General features: G+C 32.6%; 1 protein-coding gene across 3 annotated transcripts in view; it reads left to right on the top strand.

Moving 5' to 3' along the window:
- The window catches only part of LOC143227453 (putative glutamate receptor), a 54,381-nt gene that overhangs the window by 18,935 nt on the left and 21,619 nt on the right, over positions 1 to 13,827 (top strand). For 2 of the 3 annotated variants that reach the window (XM_076458901.1, XM_076458910.1), the window contains exons 3-7: positions 342 to 470; positions 1,829 to 2,028; positions 4,025 to 4,174; positions 7,745 to 7,915; positions 11,434 to 11,540. In XM_076458901.1, the coding sequence (XP_076315016.1) occupies positions 342 to 470; positions 1,829 to 2,028; positions 4,025 to 4,174; positions 7,745 to 7,915; positions 11,434 to 11,540 (757 nt within the window). Of the gene's footprint in view, positions 1 to 341; positions 471 to 1,562; positions 2,029 to 4,024; positions 4,175 to 7,744; positions 7,916 to 11,433; positions 11,541 to 13,827 lie in introns of those variants that run through there. The other variant, XM_076458905.1, reaches the window with a different exon arrangement.

Genomic DNA, 13,827 nt, shown 5'->3' with positions numbered 1-13,827 from the left:
TGTAACAAATGGTTCATATAACTACTGTTTCGAATCCTACTATGTTTGTCATATCCCAACTGGCCTGATGAGCTCTGGTTCAAACGAAACGCGGCGTCGGTAATGGATATGGCAAACAATATGTGGCTCAAATACTATTACACACTTTTATTGTTCCTGAAAATTCTTAAGGAACTACATAAAGAAAGCAGTGGTAATACATAATAGGACTAACATCATTGCTTGTGACAATATAATAAATTACATTTTAGGTTATAAAAAACATTTGTTTACCGCTTCAAATGTTAAAGAAATTAAATAGATTATGAAAAATATTATGTTTCAGAATTATTTTTTTACAGAAACTTCTACAATGATGTCAGATGGATGTACAAAACAAGAAGATATTCCACCTCAAGCAAGGATGGTTGTCAGTTTAGCTCACCATTTTCGTCTCAATCACGTGACCTTTATTGTTTCAAAACAGTTCAGTGAGTTTTGGCTATAATCTATTTTGTGTGTGTGTGTGTGGAATATCATTTATTGAAGAGTAAAACAGTATTTATTTACTTTGAATTTCTGTTAAACGTAGAAAACCTTTTTGTACTGTTAAAGAAAAGCTCATCAGACAGGTGGCAGTACACTTTATGTAGAGAATGTAATAGAATACATTGTTTGAGTGTGAAACACTGGTATTCAGCCATTTTTACTCAGTTTTGCTTTGGATCAAGATCTCAAGTTAAGTCAATGACCAAAATTAAACTAACATAACGAAACACCTTTAAACCTATATTAATTAAAAACCTAACATCCACCTGCAACTCCCTCTACAATCCCGTATCCGTTTATACTCTCGTTCCTAAGACATGTGTCCCTCAATGGTCACATTCAAACTCTATCTTTCTTAACCTGAAGATGACCTAGGAAGGTTGAAACGTTGTTCTCCCCTTATCAGTAAAAGTGTTAATACCCATACCAGTGGTTCTGAGATACATTTTTATTTCAAGTGGGTTTTTCGTCATCAAGAATTTAATTGACTTATTTTAATTTTCTCTCTCTTCTGTTTCATTTAAAATACCTGTCCTTCCACAACTTGATTCAAAGTTTCAACGACAGTTTAGATATATCACTTTGAGTGTTATCACTGATATTCACTCGTCGTTTTATTGAGTTATATACTCGTTTCTTGTCTAATGTTTCAAACATGACGACCACAGGTCACCACCACTGTATGATCAATACTTCTTTTTCTTTCCACCAGAGTGTACTATATACTCCTCATATCTTCCTTTGTGCATTAGTTTTATTTACTTGTCATTTATTTTGGTCCTTATTTTAATGTGTTTGTCTTTACTGTACAACGTTTATTTTGTTTTCTTCCTTAAGTCCAGTCTGTTATGGCTTATGTTGGCCGAGTCCGTCGTGTATTTTTGTATCTATATAACGTGTATCGTATGAAATAACTAGCATATATTTCCCATTCGCAACACTAGAAACGTATAGTTAATTCTATGTTTCACATTTTACTTTTATTGCAAATTATGTCTATCAAATTTTATTAATTCATTCAGCTCTCTCTATAGGTCTGTACGTGTGTGTGTACATGGTGAATGTATGTCTAGACTTGTCTACTATATTGCTTCCTGGTGACTCACTGGTGAACTTGAGGGCTTATAACGCCAAGTTAAGGGTCGTTACGGAATTGCAATAACTTATTGTATGATCTTGAGATTAAAAACAAATAAACAAATAATGCTGGTGAAAGTTTGTTTGTTACTTTTAATAAGTGTCTCTCATCAATAATTAGTAGATATGTTGGAAGTAACAGTACAAAACACATCAACTACAGATGACAACGGCTGCACCATCTCTAGTCTTCACAAAACTGGTATCACTACCACGGTTTATTCCATCGGAGCTGTAAGTGGCCTTGACGAAAACAGTTTAAAGGAGAAACTCTTGACGTATGGAGTATTAAAAAATCACGTTTCGCCCACATACCCTGTATTTGTTATCTCTGAAACGGAAGATCTCGAATCGTTTCTTCAGGTTTGAGTAATTTATATTATGTCATATTATTCATTTGTTACTCCATGTTAAAGTCATGTTAGATAATCATTTACCTAAAATGAACATTTTAAATATGACAGCTTGAACTTGAAACGTATACTATTGAAAGTATGAACACACACACATACATATATTACCAAAATTATAATAACTGTAGTAGTTGCAGAACTGTTTTTTGAATTTTACACAAAGCTACACGAGGGTTATATGCGTTAACCGTCCCTAATTTAGCAGTGTAGGACTAGAAGGAAGGCAGCTAGTCATCACCACCCACCGCCAACTCTTGGGCTACTATTTTACCAACGAATAGTGGGATTGACCGTCACATTATAACGCCCCCACGGCTGAAAGGGCGAGCATGTTTGGTGCGACGGAGATTCGAACCCGCGACCCTCAGATTACGAGTCGAACACCTTAACCCACTTGGCCATGTCGTGCCAGTGATATCTTAAAATAAGAACTGTTTCGAAAATCAGAACAAAAGAGAGAGCTTAATTTTGAAATATCAGCACTTAGTAATTTAAGGTAGGATTTATTCAACCGTGTAAACAGAATTACGTGAGTTAAGTGTGACCGAATGGTTTGTGTGCTAAAACTGTGAATACAAGGATTAATGTTTGACGACCCGCTCCTACATATACGTATTCCACATTTGATAGTCATGGACGCAGTATAAAACTGATTCTCAAATCCTGTTAGGTAGATAAGAATAGTCTACATCTTGACGGTTGATGCTATTCACTGTTTAGTTTATCGCCTCAAACTATGGGCTGTTATGTGCAGATAGCTCTAGTGTAGCGAAAATTTTAAACACAAATATAGTCAGTAAATATGTAGAAGATACCCCACGTGATCAAAAGAGATAAAATATTATTTAAGGTCTATGCGGGTAAAAGTCTGAATATTTTGATAGCAAAGCCACAGTGGGCTATCTACTGAGTACACCGAGGAGAATCGAACCCGTGATTTTAACATTGCAACTCCGTATACTTACCGCTATACTAACGGGGACAAGGTGAAAGTCATCACACAAGCTTTTCTTTAAAAAGATTAAGGACAAAACTCGACTGATAATTTTATTGCTATTTATTTAAATGTCTACTAAACTTGTAAAATGTCAAACTATACAAAAAATATAAAATAATAAATCCAGTATAATTTTTTACAATGATAAATTTTTAAAGTAAACAATATCGTGAATCTTTAGATGTTGAAATCTGCGACCGCTAATGTTACGGGAAAATGAATTATATTTTTCATCATAAGTGGAACATATAATGGCAATCAGCTTATTCATAGTAAAATGTTTTAATTGTATTTAAAGACTACAAAAACAGTCAGTTAAATGTAAACAGTGAAGTTTTTTTTCAGTCTGGTTTCAAAACGGTATTTATTTACTAAAACAAATGCTTAGCAGAAAAATGTGTCAAATATTATCATTGGTGTTTTATCTTAAGCAGAAAACTACATAATATGCTCTGTTTCAAGATTCGTAAATCCACAGACATGCCGCTGTGCCACTAGGGGGCGTTATCATTATTACAAAATAATTTATATTTTCCTTTTCCGATCTCATGAAAACTATTGGTCTGTATACGTAGTCTATTGTTGATTTACGTTACACATTTTTAATATTTCACGATATTCGTCATTACAGATGAAACAGTAACATTACAAATTGGAAGTAAAAAAGTTACCACGTTTCGAATTGAATACACAAAGCTATAAAAATCATGATAATATTTACCTTCAGACCACGTGCACTTCTATGAAATATTATGATAAACCTTACATGAAGTCTGGAAAGATAAAATATCTGAAATAAAGTCTATTGCTTTCCTAAACGTTTTGAGTATAGGAGATATTTTTTTATTACAGATCTTGTCATAACTATTATATTAAAGCATTTTTAAATGTTGGTAACTTTTACGTAATCAGATTATGACTTTGTTTATTATGCTTTCTTACTTCTCAGTCATTCTTAAAGAACAAATGCCTACGAAATGTGCACTGGATCCTGTTTTTGTCCTTCAGCAAGAACATCGAAACAGATATTCCTAAAAAACTGGATGTTTCGTGTCTTTGTTCAATAACTATTGTTCAAAAAAACATAAATACACCAAAGGTATGGAAAGAGATATTTATATAATATTTATATTATTTCTTATAGCTTTCACTTTTTAATTAAACACAATCAAAGTCTTGAGAAAAATTAACTCAAACTTTAATTAATTCCAGCTAATAGCGTTCTGTTTATGTCAGAATAAACACAAGTTAATAAACAATGCTAACAATAAATAATATTATTCAACGTTCGTCCGGTTTAGTATTTATTGCCATTATACATCTTGACTGTTTTATTTTTTAAGTTTAGATTGTTTAAAGCTATTATTTTCATTTGTTTAAATGCAGTAATTTCAACATATGATTTTCTGTGTCATACAGCGAACAGGGCGCGTGAAATCAAAATTGTTTTAAATACGCAAATCAGTATGTCATGCGAAAACCATAATCTGTATAAAGTCGCGGTGAACCAGTATTTAACATAAGAGAAAAAAAAAGTATTTTTATAAGAGTATGAAACAGATCTTTCCAACACAAAATATCCATTATTCATATCTTAAACGTGTATTTAGATCGGGAATTGAGAATTTCTAAACAGAGATGCATTTGGTGCTTAATGGTAACAGATACTAAAGGAATATTAATCAACTTGGAACACCTTGACCGTTCAAAAAGAAACCTGCAAGAAGTCGTACTCCAGTCTTGATAAACACGGCTTCTTATAACAGTTAAGAATTCACAAATACTAAGTTTGATGGCGAACGATATCCACATATTTCAGTAAACAGTGTACTACTATATAATTAAGAACGAAATTTAGAAAATCGACATAAGTCACGTATACACAAACTGTTTCCACGATATATCTTTTCAACCGTCATATACATCAGACCACTGAAGAATGGATAGGGGTTTCGTTTTATTTCACACGAATACACACCTATCAAGCCGTACGTGGATTTCTGTGCTATCAGACCGTTGAAGCACGCGCTGAGAAACCTTCCTCTTGCATTAGATGGAGTAAGAAAGCAGCAAGGATGTGGAGCACACTTTAAACATAACTCTTACGACGGAGCTCTTTGAAATTAAAACTACTGTACCAGATAGAAAATCACTGTATTTAGCATCATGGAATACAACGACACAGTGATTTCCCAAAGTAATTTTATTACAGCGTATTGAATCTCTGTATGTTATATCTTACATTATTTTTTGCAATTCTTTCGTTTCCAGCTTAGAATTAAATGTTTATGATATTATAATCTTAGCAAAACACTACATTGGGTAGGATAAATAACTTTTTGCTTTCTACCGTAATATTGATAAAGAAACTGACTAATATTAGGATTTATTTAAGCCTGTGCAAATATGAAAACACAAGAAATTAACATATTCGTATAAAATATCGAAGTTCATTTGAGATTAGAATTAAAATTTATGTTTTCATATAAATAATGCAATAAACAGATGCTGAATGGATATGTACTTCTAAGACTAAATTTAAAAATGGTTGAAAGCAAGGCTTCAGGTAAAACAAATGATCTATTTTTCGTTCTTTTTTAATAAACGTCTCAGAATATTGTTAAGCTATGACAATAACAAATCCTAAAGACAAAAAATATATTTACCACATTAACATATAATGCACAAACTGCAGCTAACAATATTTTTAGCTTCAAGTCAAATGCAGTAAATAGGAAACGAAAAAATATACAAACAACATTTATAATTACTATAAATAATTTCAAATTGTGATCTTTCTCAAGTATAAAGGTTTAGTATTTATATCAACATCCAACAATCTCAAATAGTTGATATTTCAGATTTTCATAATTTATAATTTCTAGTTACGTATCACAAATATCACTCAAATAAATTTTGCATTTAGCAACTGTATTTAAATTCTCCCTGCAAAGACAGACCCTGAATACCATGATCCATGCTCAAGTTTAGCGTTATTTGTGACCTTGGTGCAAAAGAACGTGGACATTAACATATATTTCGATTTCAGACAAACAACAGCAACCACGTTATTTGTGGTGTTGATTAAGACGAGCGGACATCTTACATCGAGCTGTGTCATTTAAGGCCAACCACATGTTATAAAAGAAAATCAGTGAAATTAAACTGTGTTTAATTTGTTTTATGACGTATTCTGCTCTATATAATTCTTCATTGCCTAAAATCAGTAAAATGTAATTCCCTGAGATATCTAACTTATAACTATAAAAATTAAAAGTAGATCTGCTTCAGTCATCTACGTTCGCGTCCATCCACAAGTGTATTTATGCACAGGGTCACGTGTACAATTATCACAAATACAACATGAAAGGAAACCGTCTTATTTCTCTTTTCCTAACTAGCTTCATAAAAGTGTAGCTAATAGGATCACAAGTTTAAAAAAAATGTAATTCCCAGCGTCATGCGATTTAGAAAAATTGGTGTTATACAGATCACTGATTTCAGGATAAGATAAACAAAAAAATACTCTTAAGTAAAGAGTTCCTGAAGGACAGATTCCAGTTAATGAATGATGCTAAAACCACAGTTTTGAAGAGAATGAATAAGTCTCTACTTAAGGAAAGAGGTTCGAAGTGAAGCTTTCTTTATTTCGCATGTAACAAGATTCCAGTGAATCTAGCTCAAGCCCTTTTAAAACAAAAATACGTTTTACTTAGATGTGCAGTATACGTTTACCTTTAATAATGAGTAAGTAATGTGCAGTATACGTTTACCTTTAATAATGAGTAACGTGTTTACCTTTAATAATGAGTAAGTAACGTGTAGTATACGTTTACCTTTAATAATGAGTGAGTAACGTGTAGTATACGTTTACCTTTAATAATGAGTAAGTAACGTGTAGTATACGTTTACCTTTAATAATGAGTAAGTAACGTGTAGTATACGTTTACCTTTAATAATGAGTAAGTAACGTGTAGTATACGTTTACCTTTAATAATATTTTCCTCCCTTCCCTTTTTTCTTTTCTAACAAAATCTATTATCATTGATGGGATTAGTTATTCCAAAAATGTACTAATTTTTTTCCATTTCTATTGCTCTTATTAGTCGTTTCGTATTTATAACACTATGTAACAAAATTTTTACTTTTTCTTGTTCCTGAGCAGAAAGTGTTATTTCCCAATTGCTTATACCTAAAGTAAATGAAAAAGACCGATTTTTCTCTTCAAACATTGCTTTGTGACCAGGGAGCGTAAAACGAAAACATGATGGGAGACTGTATTTGGGTGCTGATACGTAAAAGTGATTTACATTACAGTCGCAAATCTCGAAAAACTATTCACTTCTAAACATTTTTGTATGACTTTAGTATAATTACATGTAAATCTTGATTCATATGTTGTTTTATTCAGACCTTATGTAAATGAAAATATGTTAATTTGTTCGTTTTTACATAGAAAATAAGTTAATTTCTAAATTTCATTATCCAGGTCAAAAATGCAAAGTTTGAAGGGAATAATGGCCATTTTCTGTACTTTTACAACATAAGCAATTAAGAAATAATATATACTATCCAGGAATATAATTTGTGTTAAGTAGTGTAATTATTTTACTGATAAGAGCGTGTTTCAATATTTATATGAAGTAAAATAATACTTTTTATTCTACAGTTAACCTACAACATCTTCGGGGTTTCCAAAGACGATTATTATTGTAAAAAGTTCAATCTCATAGGGAAGTGGGAACCAGATGGGGGGATTTCCCCAGGAACATCTATTTTTCTTCAGAAACGGAGTTTAATGAATGTCAAAAGAAGATTATTAACAGTTACAACCTTTAATGTAAGTTTTTTTATTAAGTGATTATTACAGGATCTTGGATGAAATTATTCTTTACAAACGTTATAGACCTTTGATATGTTGAAACTGTCTACCGGTTAGTCAATATTTTGAATTAGGAATTAGAATAATTAATACATTAATAAGAAATCAGGCGTCAAAAATCAATTGTTAAATTTATCATAACATTTAACCACTGTTAGACCAAATCGATTATATAAATTGATTTAGCTGAGGGTAACCTTGAAGTTAACGTGTCAGACTATGGATCTAAGGATCTGTGGCTCGCGTGGATTATCTGCAAAATCACATGTTGGATTTTGGCGCTGTGGATTCGTTATAAGAGTGAAGGTTATACACAGAGTATTCGATTAAAGTAGCTCCATGTTTGGCGATCGGTGTTGTTTACCAAATGCTCCCCTTTACTTGAATATCCAAAACAAACGTAGGTTAATAAGAAACAACTGAATTAATTAAAATATGTCTAACCTAAGATTGCCAAGAACAGACACCAGGGTGTGTTAATAAAACACGTAACGTTTGTAGAAGTCCTGAGCAGATAAGTTACAATATCTAATAAGAAATAGCTTGCTATATCAGGTAGAAGTAACATGAAACAGCAGCTCATTGCCAGTGAACCAGTTTAGGTGAATGGCATAATTAGATATCTTGTCAGCTTATTTTAGTTTATGAAAATTAAAGGAGTCGAAAAAATTTAGATTTAGCTCCATTTGGCTCATAAGAGGTTTGACAGTTCCCTATTAGTTACAATTTATAAATATTATTTCGTTTGCTTATTTGAAGTAAAAGTTTTAAGGTATATAGATATAGACATTTAACGGCGTCCCCAGTGGCACAGCTGTATGGCTGTAGCCTTACAACGTTAGAAATCGAGTTTTGATACACATGGTGGGTAGAGCACAGATAGCTCATTGTGCAGCTTTGTGCTTCACTACAAGTAATACATCTTATGGCTAATTCCTATATAATCAAAGGTACAGTTTAAAGTTAGTAGATGATGAAGAAATAATAAGTAAATGCGAGATTTGATTTCATATCTAAATGATGTGAAATTGATTGAAAGTAATTTCTTACAAAGTTTCCGGTGAAAATACTTACTTTGATTTGTATAGTGTCATGTGTGTAACTCCTCCCTTAAAAATAGCTATAAATGAGAAGCAGAACTATTTTTCAACAAATAAAAATAAATTAACGAAAACTCGAAATTATCAATTGATATTGTCTGTTTGTTTTTTGAATTTCGCGCAAAGCTACACGAGGGCTATCTGCGCTAGCCATCCCTAATTTACCAGTGTAAGCTTAGAGGAAAGGCAGCTATCATCACCACCCACCGCTAACTCTTGGGCTATTCTTTTACCAACGAATAGTGGGATTGAGAGTCACATTACAACGCCCGCACAGCTGAAAGGCGAGCATGTTTGGTGTGATTCGAATCCGCGACCCTCGGATTACGAGTCGAGTGCCTTAACTACCTGGCCATGTTGGGCCAATTGATGTTGTCAGCTTGAATACTGCTTTTGACCACACAATATACACATTCTGCGAACGAATCAGTTTATATCACTTTACAAACCAGAGAAAGCAAAGCCACGTTGGGCTATCTGCGGAGCTCACCGAGGGAATCGAACCCTTGATTTTAATGTTGTAAATCCCTAGACATACCGCTGCATCAGCAGGGGACTTTTTCACGTCTAATCAAACAAGGGTTAAGTCACGCATTGGCCATCTTGCAAAATAAATACAAAATCAGATTCTGATCACACCCTAAACACATGTTGATCCCCTCATAAACACACTTTGTGAATAAATTATGTTTTTATCACAGAATAAGCTATAACTAGCCACACATGACCACTTCATGCGCTATTCATATTTTTATCGCTTTATAGGCTACTCTACGGACCAATCAAATATTAGTACATTTGTTGTTGTTTTTCTTACAATTTTGATATAAAGTAACAGAATCGAAGAAAGAATCGTGAAGCTCAATCTATTGAATTCATTGAGTATGTTAGTTTCAAGTTAGTTTATTCCCCTATCAGCAAAGTTTGATACTTCTGTGGTACAGTTATGCTTTAAAATCTATATACAAGCGAAATATTAATGGACCTGTGAACCATCCATACTAAAGTCACCTTATCAATCAGTCACAACAGGCAATACATGGATCTATTATAAAATAAGTATCCTATACATTGTAACCTAGTCACACATGGTTAAGTCATTATGTAAATGCCCTATAGAATATTAAAGACAAGTAAAATAGCCAAGATGCAATCACTATAAAGCTCATAAACTTCTCACAAAGACTATCCATACTGAAAAAAAAAAAAAACACTAACAGACATGCGCATTGATCTGATTGAGTTTTTTTGGAATTAACTAAAAAACTATTACAAAACTAGCCATAAAATATATTGCGTGTAGTGACACACAAAGCTGCACAATGGGCTATTTATTTGTGCTCTGCTCATCACGGGTATCGAAACCAGGTTTCTAACGGTGTAAGTCCGCAGACATACGGCTGCGCGACTTGGGAGCTACATTGTTATGAAACAATTCATACAGTTGTTCACTATTGGCTATTTTACACAATTAACACATTATTAAACCCTCAGTGCCACTAATGATCCTATACATAAGATAGACATCATGATTTATTATGGACCATGCTCTTAATTTATGAGAAATGTCTGAAGTTTTTGAAGGTAAAAAATATATTGGAAAACAGATTAATTATCACATGCCTTAAAAAGTGAACTTTAAGTATAGAATACAATGGAAATAGTAAAAACATGGTAATAGTGTCTAACTTGTGAAATCTTTCTTTCAATAATTATGCAGTATTTTTGCTATAAAAAAGATATAGTTTTCAAATATATATTTAATAAAGTGTGAAAAGGCAGCTTTAAAGCTCTCCTTCTAGCAGCTTACGAATTAAAATCATCTACGTTACAGTAGTTACTTGCTTGTTTGTTTGTTTTGGAATTTCGCACAAAGCTACTCGAGGGCTATCTGTGCTAGCCGTCTCTAATTTAGCAGTGTAAGACTAGAGGGAAGGCAGCTATTCATCACCACTCACCGCCAACTCTTGGGATACTCTTTTACCAACGAATAGTGGGATTGACCGTTACATTATAACGCCTCCACGGCTGAAAGGGCGAGCATGTTTGGCGCGACTGGGATGCGAACCCGCGACCCTCGGATTACAGTAGTTGCTCAGTAGTGCAAAGTTGCTCAGTAAGCTAACTGAATTCTATCTACTATGTGGAATTAAACATTGAATTTTAACGTTTAAACTCTGTAAGCCTTCCATTGGCCTACAAAGAGATATGCTATAATATATTTTAACCACTAAGTTTCACAGTAATCTCAAATTCTCTCGAAATCAGGTGGATTAGGCAAAACTGGTTTCTTTTCAACATTTATCAAATACACGTTAACTTTAAAAAAAAAATGTCAAAGTTGAACTGAAAATGGTATTGTCATAACTGTTTCAGAGCTTTCCTTTTTTCTTATTGGACGAAACTCCGAACGGAACAGTAATACCAAAATCTGGAATGGATTTACAACTATTGAACGTTATCGCCGAAAGTCTGAATTTTCGGTAACTATACTTTTTCATAATTCTCTATCAACTTTTTCTAAATCTCATAAACTATCTCATATCTAAAAACCAATATTAGGAAGTTCATGAAATCCCAGTGTTCTTGAATACCTTGAATTAATTTTATTGATAAGAAACATAAAATACATTTGGCGAAGTACGAAATTTTCCAAAACAGCTGACCTGGGTTCTATAAGTCGTAGAACCTCACACTATGAACTTTGCTAATAATGCACATCCGACTGTTTCTAGCAAGCTTAATAAATCTTTGTAAAGCTACGACGATGACAAAAAATCCCATACATGCGATGAAAAGTAGATGCTGACATTTCACTGTTATTGTCATGTTTTTCATTGTAATAGGTAAGGACTAGATGTTTATGTTTTACTGTTATTGTCATGTTTTTCATTGTAATCAGTAATGACTAGATGTTGATGTCTCACTGTTATTGTCATGTTTTTATTGTAATCAGTAAGGACTAGATGTTGATGTTTCACTGTTATTTTCATGTTTTTATTGTAATCAGTAAGGACTAGATGTTGATGTCTCACTCTTATTGTCATATTTGTATTGTAATCCGTAAGGACTAGATGTTGATGTTTCACTGTTATTGTCATGTTTTTATTGTAATCAGTAAGGACTAGATGTTGATGTTTCACTGTTATTGTCATGTTTTTTATTGTAATCAGTAAGGACTAGATGTTGATGTTTCACTGTTATTGTCATGTTTTTATTGTAATCAGTAAGGACTAGATGTTGATGTTTCACTGTTATTGTCATGTTTTTGTTGTAATCGGTAAGGACTAAATGTTGATGTTTCACTGTTATTGTCATATTTTTATTGTCATCAGTAAGGACTAGATGTTGATGTATCACTGTTATTGTCATGTTTTTTATTGTAATCAGTAAGGACTAGATGTTGATGTTTCACTGTTATTGTCATGTTTTTATTGTAATCAGTAAGGACTAGATGTTGATGTTTCACTGTTATTGTCATATTTTTATTGTCATCAGTAAGGACTAGATGTTGATGTCTCGCTGTTATTGTCATGTTTTTTATTGTAATCAGTAAGAACTAGATGTTGATGTTTCACTGTTATTGTCATGTTTTTATTGTAATCAGTAAGGACTAGATGTTGATGTTTCACTGTTATTGTCATGTTTTTATTGTAATCAGTAAGAACTAGATGTTGATGTTTTACTGTTATTATCATGTTTTTATTGTAATCAGTAAGGACTAGATGTTGATGTCTCACTGTTATTGTCATGTTTGTATTGTAATCCGTAAGGACTAGATGTTGATGTTTCACTGTTATTGTCATGTTTTTATTGTAATCAGTAAGGACTAGATGTTGATGTTTCACTGTTATTGTCATGTTTTTATTGTAATCAGTAAGGACTAGATGTTGATGTCTCACTGTTATTGTCATGTTTTTTATTGTAATCAGTAAGGACTAGATGTTGATGTTTCACTGTTATTGTCATGTTTTTATTGTAATCAGTAAGGACTAGATGTTGATGTCTCACTGTTATTGTCATGTTTGTATTGTAATCCGTAAGGACTAGATGTTGATGTTTCACTGTTATTGTCATGTTTTTATTGTAATCAGTAAGGACTAGATGTTGATGTTTCACTGTTATTGTCATGTTTTTGTTGTAATCGGTAAGGACTAGATGTTGATGTTTCACTGTTATTGTCATGTTTTTGTTGTAATCGGTAAGGACTAGATGTTGATGTTTCACTGTTATTGTCATATTTTTATTGTCATCAGTAAGGACTAGATGTTGATGTCTCATTGTTATTGTCATGTTTTTTATTGTAATCAGTAAGGACTAGATGTTGATGTTTCACTGTTATTGTCATGTTTTTATTGTAATCAGTAAGGACTAGATGTTGATGTTTCACTGTTGTTGTCATATTTTTATTGTCATCAGTAAGGACTAGATGTTGATGTCTCGCTGTTATTGTCATGTTTTTTATTGTTATCAGTAAGGACTAGATGTTGATGTTTCACTGTTATTGTCATGTTTTTATTGTAATCAGTAAGGACTAGATGTTGATGTTTCACTGTTATTGTCATGTTTTTATTGTAATCAGTAAGGACTAGATGTTGATGTTTTACTGTTATTATCATGTTTTTATTGTAATCAGTAAGGACTAGATGTTGATGTCTCACTGTTATTGTCATGTTTGTATTGTAATCCGTAAGGACTAGATGTTGATGTTTCACTGTTATTCAGTGATGTCGAGAAACCCACTTGTTGAGAAATTTATATGCAAAAACG

This window comes from Tachypleus tridentatus, chromosome 1 (assembly GCF_004210375.1).
Source record: "Tachypleus tridentatus isolate NWPU-2018 chromosome 1, ASM421037v1, whole genome shotgun sequence".
In the NCBI taxonomy this organism is placed as follows: domain Eukaryota; kingdom Metazoa; phylum Arthropoda; class Merostomata; order Xiphosura; family Limulidae; genus Tachypleus; species Tachypleus tridentatus.
This window is presented reverse-complemented; position numbering and strand designations above follow the sequence as displayed.